Source organism: Myotis myotis, unplaced genomic scaffold (assembly GCF_014108235.1).
Source record: "Myotis myotis isolate mMyoMyo1 unplaced genomic scaffold, mMyoMyo1.p scaffold_m19_p_3, whole genome shotgun sequence".
In the NCBI taxonomy this organism is placed as follows: Eukaryota; Metazoa; Chordata; class Mammalia; order Chiroptera; family Vespertilionidae; genus Myotis; species Myotis myotis.
In genome coordinates, this window is record NW_023416335.1 from 95,436,507 (window position 1) to 95,451,794 (window position 15,288).

The window sequence follows — 15,288 nt, forward strand, 5'->3', positions numbered from 1 at the left end:
TTGTCTGAAACATCACTGCCCATTCTGCGAGTGGAGAGCCCCATGAGAGAACCTGCTCTGCCAGGCGTCTGCTGAATCAGACACTGTTCACTCCCTCACCATTCCAGCCAAAGGAAGTGCCTGCTGCTGCTGGCTTTCTCCCCTCTCCTGGCCAAGCCGGGAGCTTCACGTTGCACGGCTGTCTCTCGTGGCCTTCTGCGCTTTCCTCACATCTTCCCCTTTATTCCTGGTTGCCCACCTTTAGATCTTTCAATGCATGGGTCTCCCAGACTTGCGTCTGTGTTGAATGGGGATTTCTTTGTTGAATTATAGTTGGTTAACTTGTTGAAAGTTCAAGGGGGAGAGGTCATAGTGTGCTCTCACGCTGCCATTCCTCTGACATCACGCTAGGATTAGATTTATAAGACATACCATTTTATACATTGAAAAGACTAAAGATGACATCCTTAAAAGGATTAAAGACATAAAGAAGAATCTAAAAAACACAATAGCCATATCCTATCTGATAAAAGACAAAAAGGGTAATCGACCGTACCTTCACTACGCTTCCCATCGGCTAATCAGGGCAATATGCAAATTAACCACCAAGAAAGATGGCAGTTAATTTGCATACGTAGGTGCCAAGCGGCGGAGCGAAGACTGAAGGCGGCTCTGGCTGCCGGAGCAGCGAAAGGCTGGAAGGCGGCTCCACCTGCCGGAGCAGCTAAGTTAAGGCTGGAAGGCAGCTCCGGCCCCCAGAGTAGTGAAAGGCTGGAAGGTGGCTCCGGCTGTCGAAGCAGCTAAGTTAAGGCTGGAAGGCGACTTCGGTCCCCGGAGCAGTGAAAGGCTGGAAGGCGGCTCCAGCCGCCTGAGCAACTAAGTTAAGGCTGGAAGGTGGCTCCTGCCGGAGCGAAGGCCTGGGTTCTGGGTGCAGAAGGAGAACCAGTGCTGGCACCCAGGGGAAGGGAAGGCCTATTGCACGAATCTTTTCATGCAACAGGCCTCTAGTATATATATGAAAGGAGGAGAAGGAAGTTAGGGAAAAAATAGAAATGAAAAAATGGGTCATTATCATTAAAATATTTATTGGGTTATAAACGATATTTAGAAACCTGGGAGATCGATCTGAGGAAATTTTATAACCACAGTGAGATAAAGAAAACATAAAAGATGCTAAGACATGAAAGATAGGTAAAAAGGTCTAATATGTTTAATAGTGATTTCAAAGCAACAAATAGTACTTTATAGATTTTGAAATAGAAATGTGCTTAATATGTTGCAGAATTGATGAAATAAATTATTTTGTGTGCTAGGGGGAATAAAGTCTCATGAGTTGAATAAATAAAAATAAATTACAGTCCCAGCACATACTGGAGAAGTTGTTGAATGCCAAAACGTTAATAACCTATAAACCATCCAGAAGTAAAAGACATAATCATTAACCATGGAATAAAGTTTAAACTGCTGACTTTTTGGTAGCATAGATAGATGACGGAAGATAATGGAACTTTATTTCTATAGTGCTAAGATAAAATAAATTGTGGGTGTGTATTCATATCTAATTTGAGTGAAATTAAGACATTAAGTATTCATTTGTCAATAGATCCTTCCTGAAAGAACTGCTTTGTGAGCACTTTAGAATGATGGAAATTGAATTTAAATGGAGTGAGGTACAAAAAATATTGGTGAACACAGAAATCCTCTAAATAAGATCTCTATATAAAAGGTTAAGTGACCGACCATACAACTGTCTGACCAACTGACGGACTGACCAGCCAGTACGTATGACATGCACTGGGCAATTGAAAAATAAACATTGACTCGCGCATGCACGATACATATAAAGCTCTTGCTGGTATGCAGTTTACTAATTTTCTTTCATCTTTGACCCTTCTGCTATAGAGAAAGGGCGAAGAGAGACATTAAAATATTTCTTCTAATTAATTTCCTTTCAATGTGCACAAATCTGTGCACCAGGCCACTAGTCTATACCGATAAATGGGTAATATGCTACTTAGGCTGGATAGACCAGATGTATTCCAGACGTCATTCCTGAAAAGCCAGGGGCATGGCCAGACTGCAAACCCCTGGCAGCCCCTCACCTCAGTCGGCCCTGCCCCCCAGTGGGGGCCCCGCACCCTAATCTGGGGCTCCCTTCAGGGCAGGACAGCCGGTCCCCACCCGTGCATCAGGCCTCTATCCTATAGTAAAAGGGTAATATGCAAATTGACCCCAATGGCAGAACGATTGCTGGACCAGTCACTGAGGTGTACTGACCGCCTCTTGGTCCCCTTCCCTGGCCAGCAGGCTCCAGTTGCCTGATGGCCACCCATTGTCGGGCAGGGCCAGCGAGTGGGCAGGAACAGCTGACCTCTCGGTCCCTTCCCCTGGCCGTCAGGCACCGATCACCTAATGGTGAACAGGCAACCGGGGATGGGGGGCGGCGGGGGGGGGGGCCGGCTGCAGGCAGCTGGGGAAGATGGCCCTGATCACAGGCCAGGCCTAGGGACTGTACCTGTGCATGAATTTTGTGCGCTGGGCCTCTAGTATATAATAAGACACCTGTAGCAATAATGATTATACTAGTAAGGATTAATTAAAGGATTAAGAAAATGATCTCAAAACATTGGGTACAAATAGCATATAAGATTGAATAGAGCCCTGGCTGGGTTTGCTCAGTACGTTGGAGTGTCAACCTCTGCACCAAAAAGTTGTGGGTTCGATTCCTGGTTAGGGCACTTACCTAGGTTGCTGTTTCGGTCCTGGGTCTGGGCACACACAGGAGGCAACCGATCAATGTTTCTGTCTCACATTGATGTTTCTCTCTTCCCCTTCCTCTCTCTGAAATTAATAAACATCTGTGCATGAGGATTTTTTTAAAAAAAGTTTGAATAGAGTTTGTGAGTGATAGGATTTTGGTGATCATCAAGAGTATAGAGCTGTTGATTATCTTTGAACTTAAATGAAGTATTCAAGTTAGAAATTTAAGGCTTACAATAAAAAGAATTATAATAAATGTAAATTGCCCAAATTTAGTACGTAAAGGCAGATTGTCAGATTAGATTAAAAATAACCTAGCTGGTCATTGTTAATAAGAGATAACAAAAACACTGTCACAAAAATGTTGAAAAATAAAAGGATAGAAAAAAGACTGCCAGATACATGCACTGAAAGAAAACTGAGGTAGCTTGTATTACTATTAGACATAATAGTTTTTACTGGGTAAAGAACAGATTTGTAACATGGCTTAGTTTGCAAGAAGATACCTAAATTTGTATTCACATAAGCTCAAAATAAAGTGGAACCTTGATTCTTGAACGTCTCTTATCTCGAACAATTCAGTTATCAACCAAGTTGTTCTTGGGGGGAAAAATGTATCGGTTGTTGAACAAAATTTAGGTTCTTGACCCAACAACCCTTTTATGCTGATACCTGTATGATCAGTCACATGTCTCTCAGGCAACAAAGGAGAGAATGCATAAGTATGAAACAGTTTGCTGCTAAATCTTGCATTGTTAACATCTCAGGAAATTGTGCTGTGGTTATTTTCATGTTTATGTTTGTCTTTGTTGCTGCTTATTTTTATTTAATATGTACAGTGTCACCACTTCTTACTGTACATTTCATTTCCTTTCTGTTAAATTTTCATTTATGTTTCATGTTCATTTTGCATTTAAAGTGTTTATTTATAGATTAAACAGTACACTAGACGTATTGTATATAAGAAAGGTTAAAGCAGAGACTCATTTGGAGGTCTGGAATGGATTGATTTAATTTACATTATTTCTAATGGGAAAAGTGATTTGGTTTTTGAACAAATCACTTTTCTAACAGCCATCTGGAACCAATTAAGTTCAAGAACCGAAGTTTTACTGTATGTAAAGCATAAATTAAGAGAAATATAAAGAGAAAGAAACAAAGTGACAGTTTGGTGGGTGATTGTAACACGTTTCTTAGTGAGTATAAATCAGACCAATAGTTTGTAAGAATATTGAGGGTATGAAACATAAGACTAAAAAGTTTAGCAATCATACTGATTCTGTCAAAAGAATAAGTCATAATGGCAATTATAATATATTTAGAAATAATCATTGATGCTATTAAAACTTGAATCAACTTAAAATATTTTTTTAAAAATATATTTTTATTGATTTAAGAGAGGAAGGGAGAGGGCAAGAGAGCTAGGAACATCAACGATGAAAGAGAATCATTGATCGGCTGTCTCCTGCACACCCCTACTGGGGATTGAGCCTGCAACTGGGCAGTGCCCTGACCAGGAATCGAACCATGACCTCCTGGTTCATAGGTCAGCGCTCAACCGCTGAGCCATGCCAGCCGGGCTTAAAATGTTTTTTAATCTAACTTTATAGCTAAGTGCCCATTCAAGAAGTTATAAAAATATCAAAGTATACAAGATACGTAAGGAAAAGAAAACAATAGAAAACATGGTGACATGCTATAAAAACCCAAAGTTGGTTATTTGAAAAGTATATTAAGTAGGCAAACCCTTGACAAGGTGAATCAGAAAAAGGGAGATTGTATCAATACATATACAGTTTTAGAATGAAAGGCAGAACAGCTGACAATAAAGATCCAAAGATCTTTGAGCCTTCTCAAATCTGAGAAATGAAGCATGCAATTAAGGAGATAGACTAAACCAAATATGAACAATATTTTATGCAGACATATTGGAATTAGACTAAACAAATTACTGGAAGTATAACTTTCCCAATTTGTTTCAAGAGAGAAAACCTTAATCTTTGACCAATAAAAGAAATTTATTTAAAAATCTGTCCATTGCCCTGACCAGTTTGGCTCAGTGGATAGACCATCAGCCTGCGGACTGAAGGTTCCCAGGTTCGATTCCGGTCAAGGGCATGTACCTTGGTTGCGGGCACACCCCCAGTAGGGAGTGTGCAGGAAACAGCTGAATCGATGTTTCTCTCTCATTGATGTTTCTAACTCTCTATCCCTCTGCGTCTCCCTTCCTCTCTAAAAAATAATCAATAAAATATATTAAAAAAAATCTGTCCATAAACAAAAACTCTTCTTTCCTAACAATCCTATATACTAAAAACCTAATATGCAAATTGTCCCTTCCGATGGTCATTTGACCAGGAATTCGACCGTTCACTATGATGTGCACTGACCACCAGGGGCCGTTGCGGAACAAGGTGGGTGTCAGCGATGTGGTGCTGGCAGCGGGTGGCAGTGGAGGTGCTGCCATCGCTGATGGGTCCCGATGAGAGTGGGATTGCGGCGGGATGGTGGAACAGGTGAGTGGATGGTGCCAAGCCAAGGTGGATGCAAGTGGGGGCCTGATTGCCCCACAGACTGCGACCAGCTGCATTGGCTGGGGTGGGGCCTCCTCCAGGCTCCCAGAGGCTGAGGGAGCTGGGCAGGCGACCGTGCCCTGACCAATTGCCCCATAGGCAGGATGGTGGAGCAGCTGAGACAGTGGCATCAGGCCAAGGCGAAGTGCCAGGTGGGGCTGTGAGGCTGGGGGGTGCAAGCTGGTGCCTGATCTCCGTAGGCCACCCTGATGGTCCCCACCTGTGCATGAATTCGTGCACCAGGCTTCTAGTAGTAACAATAATAGCATCAGCAGCAGTACTCAAACTGACCACAAAAGAATTTAAACTTAACACCAGGAGATTTCTATTAACTGTTTAAGTGGCATATAACTTTATATTCAGTAAGCTTTGTAGATTATAGAAAGAAAGGAATGATTCACAGAATTGTAGTGGGCCAATGCACAAAATTCGTGCAAGGGGCTCGGCCCCCGCTCTCATGGCGACTGCCTCAGCCCCCGCCCACGGCAGTGGCCACCTCAGCCCTCGGAGCCCTGGCTTCGTCCAGAAGGTTGTCCAGAAGAATGTCCAGTCTAATTAGCATATTACACTTTTGTTGTTATAGATATAAAAGCTTAAGCAACCGAATGACTGGTCACTATAATGCGCAATGACCATCAGGAGGCAGACGCTTAATGCAGGAGCTGCCCCCTGGTGGTCAGTGCACTCCCACAGCGGGAGCACCGTGAGACGCAGGGCTCACGGCTAGCCGCCGCAGCCTGGAGACCGCAGTGGAGCAGCAGCGAGCCTAACAAGTGGCAGTCTTGGCAGGCGCAGTGGGGCTGGGATGAGTAGGAGGGGCAGGCAGTGTTGGACTGCCACTTTTGGCCTGATCCCTGCAGTCTATGCTGAGGGACCCCACCTGTGCACGAATCCGTGCACTGGGCCTCTAGTGAGTGTATAATTTCCATAGGGAGATAGACTAAACCAAACAACAAAGGAGAATCAGGCTAATTTAATTTGAAATATAACATAAATTCAATATAAAAATAATAGTATCCATAATGTTATAAAGTAATATTGATAAAAAGCAAAATTGGCTTTTTTTTTTAAGGATTGTAGGATGGGTTAACATTAGAAAATGTTAGCAGTAAATTAAGATATTTGTGTAAAATAACATCGAAGAGAATAAATATCAGTGCATGCAGAAAAGACCATTTGATAAAATTCAGTATAACCCTATATAATAAGAGAGAAACATGCAAATTAACCATCCCTCTGCCTCACTCAAGCCACGCCCACAAGCCAATCTGAGTGACTATGCAAATTATCTGACAAATATGGCGGTTAATTTGAATATGCAGGTGTCAAGCACCCCAGGAGAGGGGGCTGCGGGCTCCTGGGACTTTGGCTGGTCAGGGAGGTGCCGCTGCCAGTACCTAGCCACGACTGCAGGCTCCCAGGACCTTTCCCGGCCCCGGGAGGTGAGGCCGTAGCCACGCCTGCAGGCTTCCAGGACTTTTGCCGGTTGGGGAGGCACAGCCCCCAGCACCTAGCCACGCTTGTGGACTCCCGGGACTTTGTCGGCGGAGAGTGGGAGGTTTAGAGGACTTGCCAGAGCAGGAGACTGCTGGACATAGAGCAGAGCAAAAGCGAGAGGGCCGCTTGGTGGGCTCGGCTCCCTCTTTCACCCCAGCTTCCTCATCACAGCTGTGGTAACTGACAGCAGGGAGGAGGAAGTCCCACCCCCACTGAATCAGCCATTGGTCAGACAGCTCTCAGCGGCCTGATAGACAGGACTCTCATTCATCTGCATCTCAGACCGCGACAGTAGAGAGGTGGGACTATGTCTAAAGAACAACTGTTGATACAACGTAGCTCTGCAGCCAAAAGGTGCCGGCATTATCAAAAGAAAGTGTCTGCAGAGCTGTGTGCGTCTGATTTTGAAAGAAGGCGGTGCCTGCGACAGGATGTATCTGAACACCAGTTACTGGAAAAACACCGTTCTGATGCCGAAAAACACCAGCGTTATCGACAGAAAATGTCTAAAGACCAGCGTGCCTTTGAAGTTGAAAGAAGGCGGTGGCGACGACACAATATGTCGAGAGAACGGTCATCAACAAGTACTACCAATACTGGTAGGAACTGCCTTCTCAGCGAAAATGGGGATGCAATCCTCGAACATAGTTGTGGTGGAATGACTGTTAGATGTCAGTTTTGCCTATCACTAAATTTCTCTGATGAAAAACCATCTAATGGGAAATTTACCTGATGTTGTAGCAAAGGGAAAGTCTGTCCAAATGATACACATTTTCCAGATTACCCGGCGAATTTAAAAAGATTAATGACAGATGAAGATTCTGACAGTAAAAATTTCATGGAAAATATTCAATCCATAAATAGTTCTTTTGCTTTTGTTTCCATGGGTGCAAATATTGCATCGCCATCAGGATATGGGCCATACTGTTTTAGAATACACGGACAAGTTTTTCACCATACTGGAACTTTACATCCTTCGGATGGTGTTTCTCAGAAGTTTGCTCAACTCTATATTTTGGATACAGCCAAAGCTACAAGTAAAAGATTAGCAATGCCAGAAAACCAGGGCTGCTCAGAAAGACTCATGATCAACATCAACAACCTCATGCATGAAATAAATGAATTAACAAAATTGTACAAGATGCTACATGAGGTAGAAAAGGAAGCCCAATCTGAAGCAGCAGCAAAAGGTATTATTCCCACAGAAGTAACTGGCAATTAAATACGATTGTAACAGTGACCCAGGTAGATATAATTCTCCCCGTGTAACCAAAGGTGCTGTCATATTCAGAAACGAAGATGGGGAACCTCCTTTTGAAAGGGACTTGCTCATTCATTGTAAACCAGATTCTAATAATCCAAGTGCCACTAAAATGAAACAAATCAGTATCCTTTTTCCTACATTAGATGCAATGACATGTCCTATTCTTTTTCCACATGGTGAAAAAGGCTGGGGAACAGATATTGCATTAAGACTCAGAGACAACAGTGTAGTCAACAATAATACTAGACAACATGTAAGGACACGAGTCACACAAATGCAGTATTTTGGATTTCATCTCTCTGTGAGGGACACGTTCAATCCTATTTTAAATGCAGGAAAATTAACTCAACAGTTTATTGTAGATTAGTTTTCAAAAATGGAGGCCAATTGGATAAATTTCATCAAAGCAAACCAATCTAAGTTGAGAGTTGAAAAATATAGTGGCTTGATGGATTATCTCAAATCTAAATCTGAAAAGGACAATGTGCCGATTGGTAAGATGATAATACTTCCATCATCTTTTGAGGGTAGTCCCAGAAATATGCAGCAGCAATATCAGGATGCTATGGCAATTATAATGAGGTATGGCAATCCCGATTTATTCATAACCATGACGTGCAACCCCAAATGGGCAGATATTGCAAACAATTTACAACACTGGCAAAAAGTTGAAAACAGACCTGATGTGGTAGCCAAAGTTTTTAATATTAAGCTGAATGCTCTTTTAAATATTTGTAAATTCCATTTATTTGGCAAAGTAATAGCTAAAATTCATTTCATTGAATTTCAGAAACGTGGACTGCCTCACACTCACGTAATATTGATATTAGATAATGAGTCCAAATTATGTTCAGGAGATGACATTGACCATATAGTTAAGGCAGAAATTCCAGATGAGGACCAGTGTCCTCTACTTTTTCACTTTATAAAATCACATGTGGTACATGGACCATGTGGAATACAAAATCCAAACAGTCCATGTATGGAAAATGTCCGAAGGGATATCCAAAAGAATTTCAAAATGCAACCATTGGAAATATTGATGGATATCTCAAATACAAATGAAGATCTGGTAATACCATTTCTGTTGGAAATAAAATCGTCAATAACACTTGGATTGTCCCTTATAACTCGTATTTGTGCCTCAAATTTAACTGTCATATAAATGTTGAAGTCTGTGCATCAATCAAAAGTGTCAAATATCTATTTAAATACATCTGTAAAGGGCATGATTGTGCAAATATTCAAATTTCTGAAAAAAATATTATCAATCATGATGAAGTACAGGACTTCATTGACTCCAGGTATGTGAGCGCTCCTGAGGCTGTTTGGAGACTTTTTGCAATGCGAATGCATGACCAATCTCATGCAATCAGAAGATTATCTATTCATTTGCCAAATGATCAGAATTTGTATTTTCATGCCAGTGATTTTGCTAACGTTTTAGATAGGGCTAAAAAGCATAACTCAATTTTGATGGCTTGGTTCTTATTGAATAGAGAAGATTCTGATGCACGTAATTATTATTATTGGGGGATTCCACAGCATTATGTACTTAATAGTTCTTTGTGGACAAAACGCCGAAAGGGTGGGAATAAAGTATTAGGTAGACTGTTCACTGTGAGCTTTAGAGAACCAGAACAATATTACCTTAGACTTTTGTTTCTGCGTGTAAACGGTGCGATAAGTTTTGGTGATCTGCGAACTGTAGGAGTTGTAACTTATGATACATTTTGTGAAGCTGCTAAACACCAAGGATTATTACTTGACAACACTATCTGGAAAGATATGATTGACGATGCAATCATCCTTAATATGCCCAAACAACTACAGCAGCTTTTTGCATACATATGTGTGTTTGGATGTCCTGCTGCTGCAGACAAATTATGGGATGAGAATAAATCTCATTTTATTGAAGATTTCTGTTGGAAATTACACCATAGAGAAGGTACCTGTGTAAACTGTGAAATGCATGCCCTTAACAAAATTCAGGAGGTATTCACATTGCATGGAATGAAATGTTTATATTTCAAACTTCCAGACTATCCTTTATTAATGAATGCAAATACAAGTGATGAATCGTCTTTTATTAATGAATGCAAATACATGTGATGAAGCGTATGAGTGACAACAGGCAGAGGTCTTGATAAATTCTCTGAATGACGAACAGTTGGCAGCCTTTCAGACTATAACTTCAGCCATCGAGGATTCAACTGTACACCCCAAATGCTTTTTCTTGGATGGTCCAGGTTATTGGTCGGCAAACTCATTGACAGTCAACAGAGCCAAATATCAACAGTAGAACGATTGAAATTTCTTTTGAGGGCCAAATTTTTTAAACTTAAACTATTTAGGTAGGTACATTGTTATTAACTTAATTAGGGTACTCCTAAGGTTTAGGAAGAGCCACACTCAAGGGGCCAAAGAGCCTCATGTGGATCGTGATCTGCAGTTTGCTGACCACGGTCCAGGTGGTAGTGGGAAAACATCTGTATAAAGTTTTCATACATTATATTAAGAGGTCGTGGTGGTACTGTTTTACCCACAGCATCTACAGGAATTGCTGCAAACTTAATTCTCGGTGGAAGAACCTTTCATTCCCAATATAAATTACCAATTCCATTAAATGAAACTTCAATTTCTAGACTCGATATAAAGAGTGAAGTTGCTAAAACCATTAAAAAGGCGCAACTTCTTCTTATTGATGAATGCACCATGGCACCCAGTCATGCTATAAACACCATGGACAGATTACTAAGAGAAATTATGAATTTGAATGTTGCATTTGGTGGGAAAATTCTCCTTCTTGGAGGGAATTTTCGACAATGTCTCAGTATTGTACTGCATGCTATGCAACCGGCCATAGTACAAATGAATTTAAAGTAGTGTGATGTTCGCGGATGTTTCAGAAAATTGTCTCTTACAACAAATATGAGATCAGAGGATTCTGCTTATAGTGAATGGTTAGTAAAACTTGGAAATGGCAAACTTGATAGCAGTTTTCATTTAGGAATGGATATAATTGAAATCCCCCATGAAATGATTTGTAATGGATCTATTATTGAAGCTACCTTTGGAAATAGTATATCTATAGATAATATTAAAAATATATCCAAATGTGCGATCCTTTGTCTAAAAAATGAGCACGTCCAAAAATTAAATGAAGAAATTTTGGATATACTCAATGGAAATTTTCACACATATTTGAGTGATGATTCCATTGACAATAGATGATGCTGAAAAGGAAAATTTTCCCATCGAATTTCTTAATAGTATTACTCCTTCAGGAATACTGTGTCATAAATTAAAATTGAAAGTGGGTGCAATCGTCATCCTATTGAGAAATAGTAAATGGGGTCTTTGTTAATTGTACTAGGTTTATTATCAAAAAATTACGACCTAACATTATCGAAGCTGAAGTATTAACAGGATCTGCAGAGGGAGAGGTTGTTCTGATTCCAAGAATTGATTTGTCCCCATATGACACTGGCCTCCCATTTAAATTAATTCTACGACAGTTTCCCATGATGCCAGCATTTGTGATGACTATTAATAAATCACAAGGGCAAACTAGACATAGTAGGCATATTTCTACCTGAACCCATTTTCACACATGGTCAGTTATATGTTGCTTTCTCTCAAGTTCGAAGAGCGTGTGACGTTAAAGTTGTAAATACTTTATCCCAAGGGAAATTAGTGAAGCACTCTGAAAGTGTTTTCACTCTTAATGTGATATATAGGGAGATATTAGAATAAGTTTAATCACTTTATCAGTCATTATTTGCATCAATGTCCTTTTTATATCATGTTTTTGTTTTTATATCATGAGTTTGTTGTTATACCATTTTTGTTATTGTTTATTAATAAAATTATGTATTATTTTCATACTATAGGCCCGGTGCACAAAAATTTGTGCACTGGTGGGGGTGGCAGTGTCCCTCAGCCTGACCTGTGTCCTCTCAGTCTCTGGGACCCCTCGGGAGATAACCACCTGCTGGCTTATGCCTGCTACCCGGCTCGCAGATGGCAGGCCCGATCCCATGGTGCCTGCCCCGCCTCCCTGGGTCGCACACAGCAGGCCCGATCCTGGGATTGGGGTGAGCGGTGGATTGCGTTGTCCCACCCTACCACCCGGGTGGCACACACGGCAGCCCCGATCCCAGGGTTGGGGCGCAGCCCCGGGTGGCGCACACGGCAGGCCCAATCCCGGGATTGGGGCGGGCGGTGGATGGCATTGCCCTGCCCCACCGCCCCCGGTCATGCACACAGCAGGCCTGATCCGGGATTGGGGCGCCACCCTGCGTCACACATACGGCAGGCCCAATCTCGGGTTTGGGGTGCTGCCCCGGGTCACGCACACGGCAGCCCTGATCCCGTGGTTGGGGCGGGCAGCGGATGGCGCTGCCCCGCCCCACCTGCATTATGCAAATTTAACGCCCATCTTTGTTGGGTTAATTTGCATACTCTTCTGATTGGCTGATGGCCGTAGCAAAGGTACGGTCAATTAGTATCCTTGTCTTTTATTAGTGTAGATACATTTTAGTCATTTCCTTTTATTTTAGAGAAAGGGCAAATAGCAATATTAAAATATTTCCTCTAATTAATACCCTTTCAATGTGCGTGGATTTCGTGCACCAGGCCACTTGTCTATACTAATAAAAGGGTAGTATGCCAATTAGACCGGATATCTGCCAGACGACCTTCCGGACAAAGCCATGGTGGCGGGGCCAAGGCAGAGGCAATTAGGGGTGATCAGGCCATCGGGGGAGAGCCTGTGGGATCGGGCCTAATCCGGCAGTATGACATCCCCTGAGGGGTCCCAGATTGGAGAGAGTGCAGACTGGGCTTAGGGACACCCTTACCCTTCCATGCATGAAATTCATGCACCGGGCCTCTATTTTGTGATACAAGTTCTTAGCAGATTTGAAGTAGAAAGGAACCTCCTTAAACTGACAAGGATATGTATGATAAGGATATATATGTTCTTAATGGTGAAATATTTAAACCTTCTTTTTAAAGTTAGGGACATTGTAAAGATATTCCTTCCATTCAGAAAAAGGGTAAGAATGCTATTTCTAAACACCACTAACTAGAGGTTTCAAGTTAGTAGAATAAAACAAGACAGACAAATAAAAAAATAAAAGGATTAGAAAGATGATACAAAACAAATTATTTGCAGATGATATGACAGCCTGTGCAGAAGAAAATATAGTTTCCAATATAAGAAAATTTTCCAAAGTTGTTAGATATATGATCAATATATAAAGATCTGCTAGTATAATATAAAAAAAGTTCATTTGTAACTTTAAACAAAGACTCGTACTACTTAAAAGTTTAAGAAAAATGCACATGATCTTTATGTTGAGAATCATTGGTTGACTGAAAAGTAGAAGACTTAAATATGTTGCATGATTTGTTTTTGTTTTATGGGACGGGAAACTCATCATCATACTGATGACAGCTCAGCATATGAATACGTAATTCAGTAAAAATAGAAGCTGAAAATGTCTATGTATGTGTATGTGCATCTCTCTGTATTTTGACAAACTGATTTTAAAATTCACATGATGAGCAAATGACCAATAATAGTCTAACAATTTTGAATAAGAATAATAAAGTAGGAACTGATCTTACCCACTGTTAAGACATTGTTTCCTCTGGTTCGTTGACTATAAGCAGGCAGTAATAGACAAAAAGACATAAGGAAGTAATGGAGAATTTTCAGATGACTGCCTGGTTATATAGAAACTCGAGTATGTGGGTATTACGGTCACTGGAGGGAAAACAGACTATTTGATGAATGGTTTTGTAGGACAATTGATTATTTATATGGACAATAATATTAGCTTTATTTATTTATTTATTTATTTATTTATTTATTTATTTATTGTTAATTGTCACTAGAGGATATCTTTTCCATTGATTTTTAGAGAAAGTGGAAGGAAGGGAGAGAGGAATAGGGAGCGAGAAGGAGAGGGAGAGGGAGGGGGAGAGAGACATCAATGTGACAGAGACACATTGATTGATTGCCTCATGCATTTGTTACTACCAGGGCTGGGGATTGAACCTGCAACCCAAGTTATGAGCCCTTCAGTGTCCAAGTCATTGCTCTAACCATTGAGAAACATCAGCCAGGGCGATAGTAAATTCTTATTTTACACCGTATCTAAAAATAAATTACAGGTAGAATAAAGATTTAAATCTGAGAAGCAAGTCTTTAAAATTTTATTTGTAAGCATAAAAGAACATCTTAACCACAAAGTGGAAAAGAATTTCTTAAGATATAAAGCACAAGGCAAATAAGCAAAGATTGACACATTTGATTACATTTAATTTTTAAGTTCTATATGCTCTAAAACATGCTAAACTTTCTTGAAAAGACAACTGTAGGCCACGGCATGATACACATATAATTGACAAAGGTTTAATGTGCCGAATTTATAGAAAAACTCTACAAATAAATAACAAAACAGATAATAGAATTTACAGAAAAGTATTATATTTACAAGGAGTCATGTACAAGACATGTAATTTAATGTCTATGAATAAGAGAGTGAATAAGCTGTGGCATATATAGTAAAATACTAAATAGCTGTTAGAAATGAATGAAGTAATACAAATAACAATACAAATCTAGAAGTATGCTGAATGTGAATTTCAGCATTTATATATATAAATAAAATTTTCATCCCTGGTCTCTGTAATATGTTTAAACTAGAATATATATTGATTCCATTTTAGATCTTGGTTGTTGATTCTGTTATCATCAAAATCTATTCAGAAGTACATTTTCTTAATATACTTTTTCCTGTTCTTTTTTCTTTTCATACTTTTTATGTTTCTTTTTGTATACTTGAACTTACCTGTGCTCTGAGATGTGCTGAGTAAATCTCCTTTCCCATAGCTGCCCCAAATGTTGTCTTTCCCCTCCTGTGGACACACCTGCTGGCCCCGCCCCCCCCCCCCCCCTCCTCCCCACACTAGAACCCAGTTCATTCTCTTAGGATGTTTTGTGAAAGGTTTCGTGTGGGTCAGGGTCACACATCTATGACACGAGGCTGTATATATCAAAAAAAGTTTTATTTCAAGCATCTGGGTGCAGACGGGCTGAGTCTGAAAAAGGAGTCAGCGGCGACTGAAGGGAGAGTCAAACTTTTTATCAGCTTCTGTTGGTGGTGGGCAGTTTTTGTTGACGCACAGAGCTTGACTGATGGG

General features: G+C 40.7%; 1 protein-coding gene across 17 annotated transcripts in view; it reads left to right on the forward strand.

Annotated features, from left to right (window-relative positions):
- The window catches only part of PDS5B (PDS5 cohesin associated factor B), a 257,616-nt gene that overhangs the window by 89,069 nt on the left and 153,259 nt on the right, over window positions 1-15,288 (forward strand). Inside the window, exon 1 of one of the 17 annotated variants that reach the window (XM_036296875.1) lies at window positions 5,229-5,255. The exons of the other annotated variants lie outside the window; for them this stretch is intronic. Within the exon in view, the coding sequence (XP_036152768.1) occupies window positions 5,244-5,255 (12 nt within the window). The 5' untranslated portion in view covers window positions 5,229-5,243. Of the gene's footprint in view, window positions 1-5,228; window positions 5,256-15,288 lie in introns of those variants that run through there. 17 annotated transcript variants of the gene reach the window in all.